The 14984-nt window shown below is 35.9% G+C and overlaps 1 protein-coding gene across 1 annotated transcript in view; it reads right to left on the bottom strand.

Moving 5' to 3' along the window:
• LOC145241460 (ubiquitin-like modifier-activating enzyme 5) overlaps nucleotides 1–9382 on the bottom strand; it is a 70975-nt gene extending 61593 nt beyond the window's left edge. Inside the window, exon 1 of the mRNA XM_080104440.1 lies at nucleotides 9093–9382. Coding sequence (XP_079960566.1) covers nucleotides 9093–9238 — 146 coding nt within the window. The 5' untranslated portion in view covers nucleotides 9239–9382. The remainder of the gene's footprint in view (nucleotides 1–9092) is intronic.
• Nucleotides 9383–14984: the final 5602 nt, after the last annotated feature.

Here is a 14984-nt window from a genome sequence, read left to right as displayed (position 1 = left end):
CCTTATCGAAGGCCTTTGATATGTCAAGAGCAATTGCCCTAGAGAGGAAGCTTTTGTTGAGAGATTCACTAATCCTATGGGATATAACCGGTAGCACATCAACTGTAGATCTAGCAGAACGGAAACCATATTGCATGTCACTAAGAAGGTTATTTCTGTTGAGGTGGTTGACTACTTCTTTATTTAATATGGACAAACCCCTGCACAGAAATACCTTAGACACTTGAGGATAGTGTTTGATAGGCATTAGATATGTGTACGCAGTGTGATCATTAAATAAAATTAATATAAATTCCAAAGAAGTTTTTTTTAACTGGAATTTTGATGAATATTTTGTGTCTTCATCTCAAGCAAGTCTATTAAGATGAATACAGATGCAACAATGCAGCATTACTAAATGCCAATCTTGCAATTCTTCAACCTTTACAGATCGTTTTCTTTTTGTGTTTTGGAGGGGGGGTATTTTGCTATTATATCTTCTTTGTAAAATTGACACTCTTTATAGCTGGTGTAACTGAAATGTCTTATTGATTAATATTAGTTTTAGCCATAACCCTCCTCCAAATGCTGCTGGACACTATTTCAAAACATCTTGGCATTGTACAAAACCATTATAATTAATGTTATTAGTATTTGTTATGAATGGGTATCCAGAGAATTTCAGAACTTTTATAGAAAATCCTGAGTAAGAAATGTCCAAAGCATGATTTGAAAGCCATAAAAAATTTTAAAAAATGGGAGAGGAGGCAGTCGATACAAATATGCAAGGTGTTAAAATAAGATTTAAAAAATTGATACCCAAGGTAGGAGGTACTCTGTCAAAATACTGAAATCATCTGGATATCAATCCATTACACGTACCAAAATGTGTTTCTTTTCCCTACAAAACAATACTTGCAATTTAATGAAAAGACAAGATTATTATCTGTGTTGGGTTGATCATGAGCATCCATTTTTCAAGATTGTTTGCATGCTTACCAAAGCATCATAGTCAAATATTTTAAGGAAGAGTTTGTCTTCAAATGAAAATATTTCGCACACTTTTTGAATAAAATTGATTGCTGGCCTTAAATTATACTTTTAGTTCAGAAACAAAATTGTAATTTAGTTTAAAGTGCATTTTACTACAGAAAATAATAATCTATAATATAAATCACCTGTCTGTTTAAATGAGATCAATATCATTTTGAAGCTCGACCCTTCACACAACAATCGAAAAATTGGCTAAAAACATTAATTCCTTCACCCTCAACTGGGCACTTTTCTACAAAGAGGTGTTGCTTTTTTTCACCGATATTTTCGAAAGTCATTCTCTCTTTTCGATTGACTAGCCTTAATTTAAACCTTCGCCATTTCTGGTTTGGCAATGGATGCAATGGCAAAGACGTCATTTTTTCTTTCACATTCTTTTTTTCCTTCACGGTATGCGTTCGAGCCTGCCTGCCTACTATCACTTTTTTTTTTTTTTGCTCAACACACACCTCCAAACATCCGGGCACCCAGGCTAGTAATAATATATAGGGTAACCTGGAGTATGTAAGTAACCATGAGGCATTAAGTAACCTTCACAAATATTTCTATAGCATAACTATGACATTTGTGAGGTAATAAGCACCAAGTCTGTCTGATGACTGACCAAACCCAACACTCTTTCTGTGCCAAATTGTTTGCCTTCCACACTTGCAGCCATTTTGAAACTGACTTCACAATTTTTTTACATCAGAAGAGTATATGCTTAAAATTTTGTTTCTCTATTAAATTATTGAGCCTGGAAACTTTTCCTTCATTGCTGAAGAACTGATATATATCTGAGGTTAAGCACCAAAAAATTTTTAAAACTTAATTTGTTTTGGTTGTTTTATTTTGTGGCATATCAACCCTTTTTGGGTTATTTAATGCCGAATCTAGTTATTTTGGAAATAGTATTTATGTTGCATCCAGTTATTTTGTAGAAGGTTTTTATTCTTCAAGCTCTTTTTATCTTCAATCGCTAGTTTGTAGTGTTTGGTTTGGTTGTTTCGTAGTGGATTTTATCGTTTTTGTTCCTTGTCCTGCAGAACACGAATGAGTTTTGCAATGGGAGAGGGAAAAGGGTAATAGTATTGATGATTTGTACAATTTAAGTTAGAAAACCAGTCAGGAAGTGGGCGGGGGGATAAAAAGAGAAAGGGGAAATAAGAAGGAAAAGGAGGAAAAAGGTGGGTTTTTTGTTTTTTTTTGGTTTTGCAGAACATAATGAAGTTTTGCAAAAGGAAAACAAAAAACATCACTGTTAGGTGCATTTCGTCTCAGGAAGTCAATATCTTCAGACAGCCTGATCTGGTAGCACCAGAAAGTTAATTTGATTCATTTTTTTTTTTTCAGAGCTAGAAAATATACTCATGATTTTCACACAATATTTTAAAACCATTGCAAATCCAACTTGCCATGTTTTTGTATCTTTGTAATCTGGTAATTGCTTTGTATTGATATTCATTTAAACATAATTTGTGTTGACTTTATTTGTTAAAACAATATTTTGATCTTTGAAAAAAGTGCTTGATGCCCCATGTCTATATTTTTCTGACAGAAAAGAATTAAAAATCTCTTATAATGATGCAAGTGATAAGAAACATGATTATATTAGTCAAGTTTGATTTTTTTTTTTATTGTTGAGGAAGTTATAGAAAACCAGAAATGTGTAATAACAAGTCAAAATTTACTGATAATAATACTTGGATATACAGGTGTCTAATGCCTCATTAAAAAATTGTTCAAAGATGGTTTGTAACTCTCAGAAGAAGATGGAGGGTGAAAGGAGCAATCTAATCCAGTCAGAAGAGATAGTTGCTGCATATGACGATGTCATGAAGAAGCAAAGATCTGTCAAGCAGGCAACCAAGTCTTTTAAAACAAACTAGAAGTCATTGCTCAGGATAACGTCTAGGAAAATTCCTATCAAATCATATGTTTGGAAGCAAACAGTGTTATCTCCTGCTGATGAAAATTAGTTTACATAGTGCATCAAGTTGATGGTAGTATGGGGTTGAGGATTCACTCCTGAGGAGGTCAAAGACACTGTGGTGGAATTTGTTCAGATCCACAACGTAGAGAATTGTAGCAGTCAGAAATGATCTATCTTATCTAGTGGATCAACTCTCCCTCCCCCTCGCTGAATGATTCAGCCACACTGACTAATCAGCTGGCAGGGTGTGTTAATTCATCTGTCCCTTAGATAAGCCAGATATTTCTCTCTCATTTTAAATTCCACCAAAAATAATTGCTGCTAACCTGGGACTACATAAAGAATGGCTTCCTAACCGACAGACCCAAAGAAACTTCTATTTCTTCTTTCTTAACTCGGACACAGTTCAACTTTCAAAATAAATCCTTTCGTTATTTTATTAAAAAGAGGGTATTTTTTATGACTTGCCTCAGCATAGTATAAACATCCCCAACCTCCCCATATTAAGAATGGCTTTTGGAATAGACACCCTCAACCTCCCCATGTTAAGAATGATTTTCGAAGTTAGAGGTGTCTATTCCAAAAGCCGTTCTTAACATGGGGAGGTTAGGGGTGTTTATACTACACTGAGGCAAATTGTAAAAAAAATACCAAAAAATATTTTGTTACTTGTTCTGTGCTTTTGTGTTTGACAATTATTTTATTAGAGGTGCCTACAAACAACCCTCTACAGAAACCTTTTGTGAATGGTCGTCCAGTGCATAATTATTACAAGGGGTTTTACGACATCATCCAGACAATGCCTCATAAGACTGAGAACACCAGCACTGCTTGTGCAAAGGCAATCGACCCTCAATACGTTTCTCAGTGAACGTGATAAAAGCATTCAGTTATTCAACAACAAAAAAGTGAACTTTGTAATGAGACTGAAAGCAGACAGCATTTTAAATCAGAATCAGAATGTTAGAGGTTTTGAAAGGGAGAAAATAACAACTGCGCAACATCTGTATCTAGTAAGAAAAAACCTCTATGATGCATAGATAACAGGGACGACCTGAAAGTGGCAATTGTTCAAAAGGATGGATGAACGCCTCAGATCTTTTGAGCTGGTTTGAAAATATTTTCTTACACCACACACGTGACATGAGTAACAAGATAAGTCTTCTCATTCGTGATGGTCATACATCACACTTTGGCCGTTGTAGAAAAGGCAAGAGCAAACAATGTTCAGCAGCTGTGACTTCTGGCACACGGCACACCTTTGCAGACACTTCATCGTGCCATCTTCTGAATCATGAAACTGAAGTGACAATTACTCCTCTTCTAGTTTACCAAAACCCACACAGAGTCGGTGGGAAAGAAAGACTTTTACTATGATCCTTAATCATAGACAAATCCTTCAAGCCAGAACATCAAAGCAGGATTCAGTTGCACGAACATTTATCTTTCCAATGCCCAAATGGTCGCTGTGAAAAGTCAGCCTTGTGTCACTGCTCAAACAGAACGGTCCACATCTTCCTCCACACCAGCTCCTCCAGCTGCCTTCTCACATGGCGTACAAATCTTCCGCGAAAAATTTGAAATTAGATGAAAAAGTTGGAGGGGGGGTGTATTTATTATTATTTTTTTTTTTTCAGAACAGAATTTTTAACTTTTTTGGGGTGGTGTTGTCAGCGGCTTCAAGTACCTATAAAAAAAAAAAACAAATTAGAGTGGTCGGTGTTCTGTGGTAGCGTATTTGAATATTTACCAAAAATTTAATATTAGCTGAAAAAGAAATAAAACAAGAAAAGGAAAGCACTCAAAGTTGGGGAGCGGGGGGATGGAATATTTAATTTTTTTTTCTGGAACATAATAGTTTAAACCTTTCTGATTTCAGAAGATAGAATTTTTAACTTTTCCAAAATACATTATAGCACTTTTTTGGGTAGAAAATTTAATATTAGCTGAAAAAGAAATAAAATAAGAAAATGAAAGCACTCAAAGTTGGGGAGTGGGGGAGAGTAGTTAATTTTTTTTTTTTCTGGAACATTAGAAGTTTCAACTTTTCAAAAAGTACATTATAGCAGTAAGAAAAAAAAAAAAAAAAAAAAAAAGAGTAAAAACAGTAAACATTAAGCCTGCGTAAGAAAATATAATTTTATTAAAACATTTTTTTTTAACAAATAATTTAAATGAAACATTTTTCCAATTAAAGCAACTGTGAAAGGTCAAAAACAAATTAAAACAAAAGAAAAACACTCCAAGTTGGTGGGGTTGGGGGTGGGGGGTGATGTCAGAACAACAGAATGCTTTTTTTTGTATTTTTTTTTTTTGTATTGGCGGACAATTTTAAAAATCAAAGTACATTATAGCACTAATTGGGTGGGATATTTCCGAAATGACTTTTTCCGCGTTACAAAAACAATTTGAAGAATATAAAAATGGTTTATGAAACATTAAAATTGATTTATATTTACGTCTGTGCATGCAGATGCGAGTACAGTTTAGAAACTTCTGTGAAAAAGTTGTGTAGAAGCATATCAGGCTCTTCCTTCAGGCTTCTTATAAAAAGATATCTCAACAGATATTGGTGTAAATACGTTGAACGAATATCAGGTCTCTTGACCCATTCTTTTACGTCATGCCACAACCTCTCAATATTTTGAGTATGTATTTCCAGGTCTTTTGGATAACAAAATTATCAGAGTGGTTTATGGTATAATGTTCGAACGAATGCTGTTTGATATTAGTATACGCTCTCCGTGAATCACTGTATATGATAGACCCAGGTAGAATATATTTTTTTATTAACGGAATTAGGGTTTCCTCGTTTCTTCTATCTTCTGGTTCTAATGGTGGGACGATAAAACTATGTTTAGAAACGCGTTCAATTCTGCCAAACAGGCAAATCTGCTTGAGAATGCATCCTCTGTTGTACTTTCGATGAACAAGGAGGGTCTCGTCTATTTCGACTTGTACACCGACACCTCCTATTGGTTTTTGATTCACTCTGTGATTTTGGAACAGAAGGATCTCCAATCTACTGATGTTGTTAGAGATATGTTCAAATTATGTGTGACTGTCTTATGACTCCATGAATAGCTTAAGAAATTATTAGCGAATAAAATTAGTTTCCACGCAGGAACGCGCGTCTTCTCCAAAAATGTACCTTTTCTGTCACTCACTGTGAAGCCACAATGTCTTCTTTTTTTTCTTTTTTGGAACAACCACAGTACCTGTGCAATGCCACATAGCATTACTGCTTCCAAGTGAACACAGTCTCTTGCACTTTGGACATGACACTTGTCGGGGTAAGATATGATGTTCTCTCAAAAATTCTTGAGCTTCCGTGTCATTTTCATAAAATTTGGCTATTGCATCATAATAAGTGAACATGCATGACTGGCAAGACTCCACATTCACAAAGTTGGTTTAAAAACTAAAATGGCCGGAAATAGTCCTTAAAAACAGACCCCTCCCCTCACTGGTACCCGCGAAACAATGCTTGCGGCTAATTTGCAAAGAAATTCATACACCAAACAGATCACTGTGGCTTAATGCTTCCAACTGAATACGGTCTATTACACTTAGGACATGATACTTGTCCTCTCAAAAATTCATGAGCTGTATCACTTTTTGGCTTTTTTTTTTTTTTAAATTTGGCTACTGTATCATAATATTTGTACGTGCATGACTAACTAGAGTGCATTTTCACAACGTTGGCTTAAAAACTAAAATAGCCGGAATAGATCCCCACGGCGCGAAATTGCAGAATGGGTGTAACCGTAAGTGTTTTTCAAGTAAATTGTATATTACTTATATCCCCCCCCCAAAGTTAACTACATAAATCTTGTACCTAAAGATTTTAATTGCTATAATGTACTTTTTGAAAAGTTGAAACTTCTAATGTTCCAGAAAAAAAAATTAACTACTCCCCCCACTCCCCAACTTTGAGTGCTTTCATTTTCTTATTTTATTTCTTTTTAAGCTAATATTAAATTTTTGGTAAATATTCAGATATGCTACCACAAAACACCGACCACCCTAATTTATTTTTTTATAGGTACTAGAGGTCGCTGACAACGTCACCCAGAAAAAGTTAAAAATTCTATGTTCTGAAAAAAATAAAATAAAATAAAATAATTACACTCCCCTCCTCCAACTTTTTCATCTAATTTCAAATTTTCCACGGAAGATTTGTACGTCATGTGAGAAGACAGTTTGCTTGTTGAAGCCATCGTTTATGCTACATGCGCGTTGCGTGGTTTGCTTGGCGAAGCCGTCGTTTATGCTACAGCGCATGCATGTAGCATAAACGGAAGCTGCAAAATGTTGGAAAGTAGTTCGTGGGTTAACACCATGCAAATGGTAAATTTGCCCCAAGTTTAACTAGCAGATTCGTTGTCAGCGACCTCAATTATCTATAAAAAAAACAAATTAGAGTGGTCGGTGTTCTGTTGTAGCGTATCTGAATATTTACCCATTTTTCTTACCGAGTTTTAAATTTGGATCTATCGTGTTTTCCTATAACAGTGATTGGTATTCCTTGGGTGTTGAGTTCCATGGCGAACAGCAGAAAAATTTAATGGATAAATGTTTACTTTAACTACAACAGAACACTGACCAATAAAATTTGGTGTTTTAAAGGTTTTCAGGGTCGCTGACAACGTATCTGATATTCAAACTCGTCGCAAATTTACCGTTTGCATGGTATTAACCCCCTGAACCCTCACACTATTTTGTGCCAACTCACCGCCATCGTTTATGCTATTCTTACATGATGCGTGTAGTAAGGTGACTTGTCACATCGCGGAAATTTTTTTTAGCAGACATTTAAAATAAGTTTTCAAAAACAAAATGTGGTTGTGGTTCACTTTTCTGTGTTACGTAGTTTTTTATGCTTTTTTAATTGGTCTAAAAAATTAAGTTTTCACGAGCGGTCTACAAAAGCATTTTTATTTTTCGTTTTTTATTATTTTTTTGGAAGGGGGAGGTCAATTATAAAACTTGTACAATATTTAACAGGTGCTTCTACAGTTTAATTTACCGTTTTTCCGTAAGTAACGCGCCGACATAGACCGAGCAGAACTGTTTAATTTTTCACAAAAATTCTGTTTACATTGCCCCTCCATCGCCCTACCTTACTACGCGCGTCCATGCGCGAACGCATCATGTAAGAATAGCATAAACGATGGCGATGAGTTGGCACAAAATAGTGTGAGGGTTCAGGGGTTAATACCATGCAAACAGTAAATTTGCGACGGGTTTGAATATCAGATTCGTTGTCAGCGACCCCGAAAATCTATTAAAAAAAAAAAAAAAAAAATCAAATTTTATTGGTCAGTGTTGTTCTACGTTTTGTTGTAGTTAAAGTAAACATTTACCCATTACATTTTTCTGCTGGTCGTCATGGAACTCAACGCCCAAGGAGTATCCAGTGATTGAAAACTTAGGGTTAGGAAGTTTTTTTCTTCTTTTTTAATATTAAGGTTAGCCACACGAAATATTAAGTTTTTGGCGGACCTGAACGAGAATTCATCACTCAACTCCACTGCCATAGTATGTAGTGGTTTTCGAGGTTGGAGGTGTTTATTCCGAAAGCCGTTCTCAACAGGGAGGGGTTGATCCAGGTTGGGGGTGTTTATACTAGGCTGGGTTAGGTCGTAAAAAACTCCCAGCTGCAGAATACCGGTTAAAATTATGGGGGGAGGGGAGATTCTCGTTCAGGTGCGCCAAGTTTTCTTCTAGAGAATTTTAACTGATTTTTTTTGTTGTTGTTTTAAACCTTAAACTAAGTTTTAGTCCATTTGAGTCGATTTGGTCTAAATAAAGTTCTGTAGAAACACAAAAAAAAAAAAAAAAAGTGTTGGGGTGGGAGGTGATCGATATTTAATTAAAATTTTCATGAATTTTTCTTTTCTTTGTTACGACATCACAATGTATTTTTGAATCAAATAATCGTATTTTGACGTATTTTGAAAAACGGGACTGGCGACGCTAAAAACGTACACATTCCAAATAACCATATGTTTTTAGTTTTTAGTTTCGATTTTAAAGTTAGAGTAATTTTAATTTCAAACACCAATTTGAAATTGTTTTTTTTTATAAACGATAATAGTTGTTTTGTTTTTTTTGTTTTTCAAAGAAACAGGGCGATTTTATTTACCTGTAAGGATTTGAATCGACAACTTCGGAACTCATTTCGTCTATTTTCTCTCTCCTTACGGATCCGCCTGGTTTCTTCTCGTTCTCATAAAATGACAACTTCTCCTCCAATTCGCTGATTCGCTTTTGTAGTTCTTCCACCGACATGATGGAAACGGTTAAGAGTACCTAACACACTTCGGGGTTGTCAACGAAATGTCAGAGGAAAACAGTCGTTTTGGAAGCGATATATTCACCGAAGATCTCCCGTTGACGACAAAATGCCGACGTGGTTCTGTCAATCAATAAAGGGAGATAATTCTCATGGCAAAACGCTGAAATTAAATTTACTCTTATTATTATCTCCCCTGATAATCCGCGCAGTGCCCCTCCCGCTCCGTCTGTTATAGTCAGCTAACGTACTTCCTACCTTCCGGAATAGCACTACCGGAAGCGGTGACAAGGCAAATCAGTATCTTCACTTTTTTCTCTCACACCTATATCTCCCCTGTACATGTACTTTTTTTTTCTCTCTGATTTCAATAATTTTATTTTTATACTTTCATAAACATATATTTTTATACAAATTCAAATAAAAAAACATTTATTTTTTTCAATAAAAAAACACAAACTTTTATTTTATTTATTTATTTACATAGGAATTATGGCGGTTACCATAGATTTTAACGACGTTTGAAAAAGGGTCACCATTTTGGTCGGTCCCCTTTTTGGGGCACCTTCGAAATTAGAGAGAGAACAAGAGTGCTGAAAAAGAATGGTTGTGGAAAAGAAAACATCGGTTATAATTAAGTGCGATGAGACTTAAGGGTTGATGATGTTTTATAAAGGTTTCCAAGATATATGGGTACAAAGAGGATGGTACATTTCTTTGATAAAAGTCTTTACCTAGGGAAACTGGTCCATCGCGTGTTGATGCTTCTATCGTTTCCGCATGTATGAGACAGATTTCTTCTTTGTATCTCCCTCCAAGACAGTCCTCTATTCCGATTGGCTGAAACCTCTTGTGATGTTGAGAGAAGAAAGGAAGGGAAAAGTAGAAGAGTAGGGAGAAAGAGAGAAATAAGGGAAGCATACCATAGCAGCATCATAGTAGTAGTTCACTATACAAGTCCCCATCCAAATAATGGAGTTAAGTACCCTCCATAGAATTATTAAATATGTGTATTGCCTAAATTTGTTTCAAAATAAAAGTACTCATTTTTCTTTTTCCATGTTACTTTCCTACCAGATCTAGATTTATATGTGTCAGCAATTTTATCTTCAATTTTGTCGGTATCACCTGTCTTAATAAGTTTATCATTAGTAGTACCATCATTTGTCTGTGCCTTCTCAGTCGGTATAATTTTAATAGTACTAGTTGGTTCTATGTACGGCTTTAATCTATCTATTGATACGTGTGTATGAGTACCGTTGTTCATATCTATCTGATAATGCTTATCTGATCGAGTCAAAACTTTATAAGGACCTGAGTACGGTGCTTCTGATGGTTTCCTAACTCGATCAACTCTGAGCCATACTTTTTCACAGGAAGATAAACCTTTCGGTATAAATATTTTGGGACTGTCATGGATATATCCTTTTCCATTGTTGAGTACATCAATTTGGGACATCCATTCACACAAATTACGTATGTACTGGTTATTAACTGGAGTTTCTCCTATTCTTTGCTTGTGTATCAATTGCTGAGGAATCAATATCAGAGCTCCAATAACAGATGTAAAAGGGGAAAAGCCTGATTCATTATGGGTGCTACGTATACCCAGCAGAATCACCGGTATCGCTTTCATCCATGATTCTTTCTGAGCCATTATTGCCGCTTTAAGGGTACGGTGTGCTCTTTTTATCATCCCGTTACTTTGAGGGTGATACGAAGTTGTCCTCAATCGGTAAAAACCTACTACCTTGGCTAATTCCTGGAACAATTCACTCTCAAACTGACTACCTCTGTCAGTTACAACATGCAGTGGGACTCCAATTCGAGATATCCATGCATTGATAAACGCTTCTGCTACTGACTGTGCAGTTATCTCAGTCATAGGCTGTACTTCAATCCAGCGAGTTGCATGATCGATGCAAGTAAGCAAATATTTGTAAGGGATCAGGTAAGGGTCAGACTCATTGCACATTAAGGGCAAAGGGCCAACGATATCGATATTTACTGTCTGGAAACGTGCAGATGGTAACTCAAATTCTTGGACTGCAGACTTTGTGTGTCTGTGAATTTTTTATTGTTGACATACTACACATTCTGTACAGAATTGTTTAATCGTTTTATCTAAACTAGGCCAAAAGTACCTGGACTTGACCAGTTTTATAGATGCTCCCGTACCAGGATGCACCAAGCTATGTAAACTGCTGAAAATAGCTTGACGAAGCTCTTTTTGGATAAACGTCTAGAGTACTTAGTCGAAGTATCGCATAGACTTATCCGACTTCGCTTGACACACAGTATTCTTTCAAATTAGTGTATGACTTTACTTCGTCATCACCTTTTTGTGCCTGGGCTATTTCAGCCAAGTCGCATGCATCTGTCTGCACAGCTAATGCAGGCCGAGACATACAGTCGGCAACTATATTCTCAGCTTCTTTAATGTACTCAATGTTAGCAATATATTCGGCAAGCACTGATAAGTGTCGCTGTTGTCGATCTGACTTTGCTGGTGTCTGACTATAAAAGGCTCCGCATAATGGCTTATGGTCAGTGAATAATGTCACGTGACAACCTTCTATGAAGTGGCGGAAATGTATCGCTGAAAAATAAGTTGCTAGTAGCTCTCTGTCAAACGTGGAATACTTGGCTTGGGTTTGAGAAAATTTCTTGGAAAAGAAACCTATAGGTATTGGTTTCTTATCTATCAACTGGTGTAATGCAGCACCAGCGGCGTATTGACTAGCATCTTTAACCAAGTGGTATTCTGTAGCTGAAGACTGTGGATGAGCTAACGCCATAATTTCCGATAATTTGCTTATTATTGTTTTGAAGGCGTTAGTTTCTTCCTCATTAAGCTCGGTCTTTGCTTCAGGAGCTAACCTCATCCATTCAGATAGTGGTAAAATTATGGATGCATAATTAGGGACTAATTTGCGTTAAAAACCTGTCATCCTCAGAAATCTACATAAGCTTTTTGAGTCCTTAGGTATCAGAAAATTTTCAAACTCTTTGATTTTCTTTAAAGTAGGCAACAGGCCTTCTTTGCTTACATGAAAACCTAAGAAATCTAACTCTGGTACTCCGAATACACACTTCTCTAAGGAAATCTTTAAATTGTTATCACTAAGGATCCTAAATACTCTATCTAAATCTTCCTTGTGCTGTTGCTCACTTTTGCTAAAAACTAGTATGTCGTCTAAATATATAAATATGCAATTTAATTTTAAAAATATTTTATCCATAAAACGCTGAAATGTAGCCACAGCATTCTTTAAACACAATGGCATGTAATTAAACTTAAACAAACCAAAAGGTGTCACTACTGCTGTCTTAGGCACATCTTCAGTGTGTACCTTAATCTGATGATATGCTGCAGTTAAATCTATTTTGGAAAAATATTGTTTATTAGCTAACTGTGTGCAGAAGGAATCTATATTTGGTACCGGGTAGCGGTCTGTTTGGGTAATGTTATTTAACGCACGGAAATCTCCGCACGCTCGATATGACCCATCTGGCTTCTTCACCAAGTGCAAAGAGGTTGCCCACTCGCTACTGGAAGGCTGGATAACTCCGGTATTTAGTAACTTTTTAAATTCTGCCTGTGCTGCGTTTAACTTAGGACCTGAAAGTTGTCTGGCTTTAGCAAAGACTGGTATGTGGCTGCCTGTATCAATCCTGTGATACACTCCACGATAGTCTTTGTTTGTGTCGCTATGTGGTGAAAGCACATTATTATATTTACCTATTACTTCTGTAACATAATCTGCTAGGTCTATTTTGTTAATCACAACAGCGTCGGTTCCCATTACTGTATTGACTGTAATTTCACGCTCCGTTACGTGTTATCACGGATGGATCTATTTTTACAATCCACTATAATGTTAAATTTGTTTAAGAAGTCAAATCCTAACCAATGGTTAGTGACATCTGCGATCACGAAACTCCATTGAAAAATGGAGTGTCTTAACTTCAAGGTTTGTGTGACCATAGCATTTTATGCTTTCACCGTTAGCGGTAGAGATATGAACAGGAGTTGGCTCCAGAGTAATTCCATTTACTATGGAATGTGGTAAAATGGAAACACTGGCTCCTTTACCTATGATAAAAATTAACTTTAGATGCTCCTATTTTAGCAGAAACTTCTAATAACGGTGGCACTACTGAAGCAAACGCAGTCCGCCTTTCTAGTTTTCCGAATCACTAGGGGTGGGAGAGGAAGGGCGCGAGTTAGGCAGTCTGTAAGCTACTCTTTTTCTTTGGCCACTTACACCATGGCTTACATGTATGAGCCTCCTCCGCGAAATATATATGGGCTCTACATATCTTCAGCTGCGGTTTCCTTCTATATGGACATAGGCCGGCTGGAATGTTTCACTAGACTGTCTGGTGGTAATATGGTTGTTTGTCTGAGCTCGACTCTCAATCGCCTGAAATACTGACATATTTTCTATTAACGGCATCAAGTTGTCAGATAGTCGACCCAATTCCGTTAATGGCATTTCAGTGTGGGCTGCTATTACTGGGGCGATTTGCTTCAGAAGTGCGTGTATGAATTTATGGCACACTATCTCGTCACTTGCCCCTATTCTATGTGCGACCGTTACCATCTCCTGGAGGTATAATGATGGACGACCAGCTAACGTAGTGGTCCTCATCAACTTCTCCAGGAGTTCAGGTCTGGTCTTTTCATATGCAGACAACACAGACTCCTTTAACTTCACATAGTTTAGCGACTGCAGAATTGCTGGAGGTATATTTGTTACCACGTCAGGCGACAATGCGCTGATAACCGGATAGAACTTAGTATCATCACTCGTAATGTGTCTGAGATGAAATTGAGCTCTTATTATCGAAAACCATCCCTCGACACTTGTCTCCATAAATTGTGGGGGTTTTACGCTAACCTGTTGTGCGTCCATTATTATCATTACTAATTATTATTATTAATAATAATTATTATTATTATTATTATTATTACTATTATTAATACTATTAATTATTATTATTATTATTACTATTATTAATACTATTAATTATTATTATTATTATTATTATTATTATTATTATTATTATTCCCATGATTATTATTAGTTACTATTATTATTATTATTTTTTTTTTATATTATTATTTATTTGTAGCTGTGACTAACGGAAATGGCTGGCGTGTGATAAGCAAGAATAGAGAAAAGCGAGTATTCACCAGAGGTTAATTTCAGCAGGTGCTTGGAGAAATAGCGTCAATTAAAATTTATTTTTTATTTATTTTATATATATATATATATATATATATGTGTGTGTGTGTGTGTGTGTGTGTGTGTGTGTGTGTGTGTGTGTGAATATATAGTCAATGTTCTTAAAGAAAAAAAAACTGAGTTCATCGATGCACATACGTGTTCCAAAATTGGCTTCACACACGTGCGTCTGGAAGGTTCCTTTTTTTTGTGTGCGGGTGTGTGTGTGTTTCAGAATGAAATTTGGGATTCTGTATGGATTCTTAAAGTCACTTTTTTGTTGTTACAGAATAGTTTTTAGACCAGATTTTATTTCAGTCATTTATCTGGTGAGAATCATGTAAAAAATTTTGTTTTTCGTTTTGTTTTGTTTTTTACTGCTTATTTTTCTTGTTTGTTTGATTTTGCTTTATTTAGCATAAACCGTTTCACAAAAATAGCAAAAATATATATATATTATCGGCATTTCTTGGAAAGCGGATTTATATATACTTTTCTTTGTAAGGTTCTA

This window comes from Euprymna scolopes, chromosome 20, assembly GCF_053919585.1.
Source record: "Euprymna scolopes isolate OS-2025 chromosome 20, ASM5391958v1, whole genome shotgun sequence".
Taxonomy (NCBI): domain Eukaryota; kingdom Metazoa; phylum Mollusca; class Cephalopoda; order Sepiida; family Sepiolidae; genus Euprymna; species Euprymna scolopes.
Note: the sequence above shows the minus strand (reverse complement) of the source record. Positions and strands in the feature narration are given on the sequence as shown.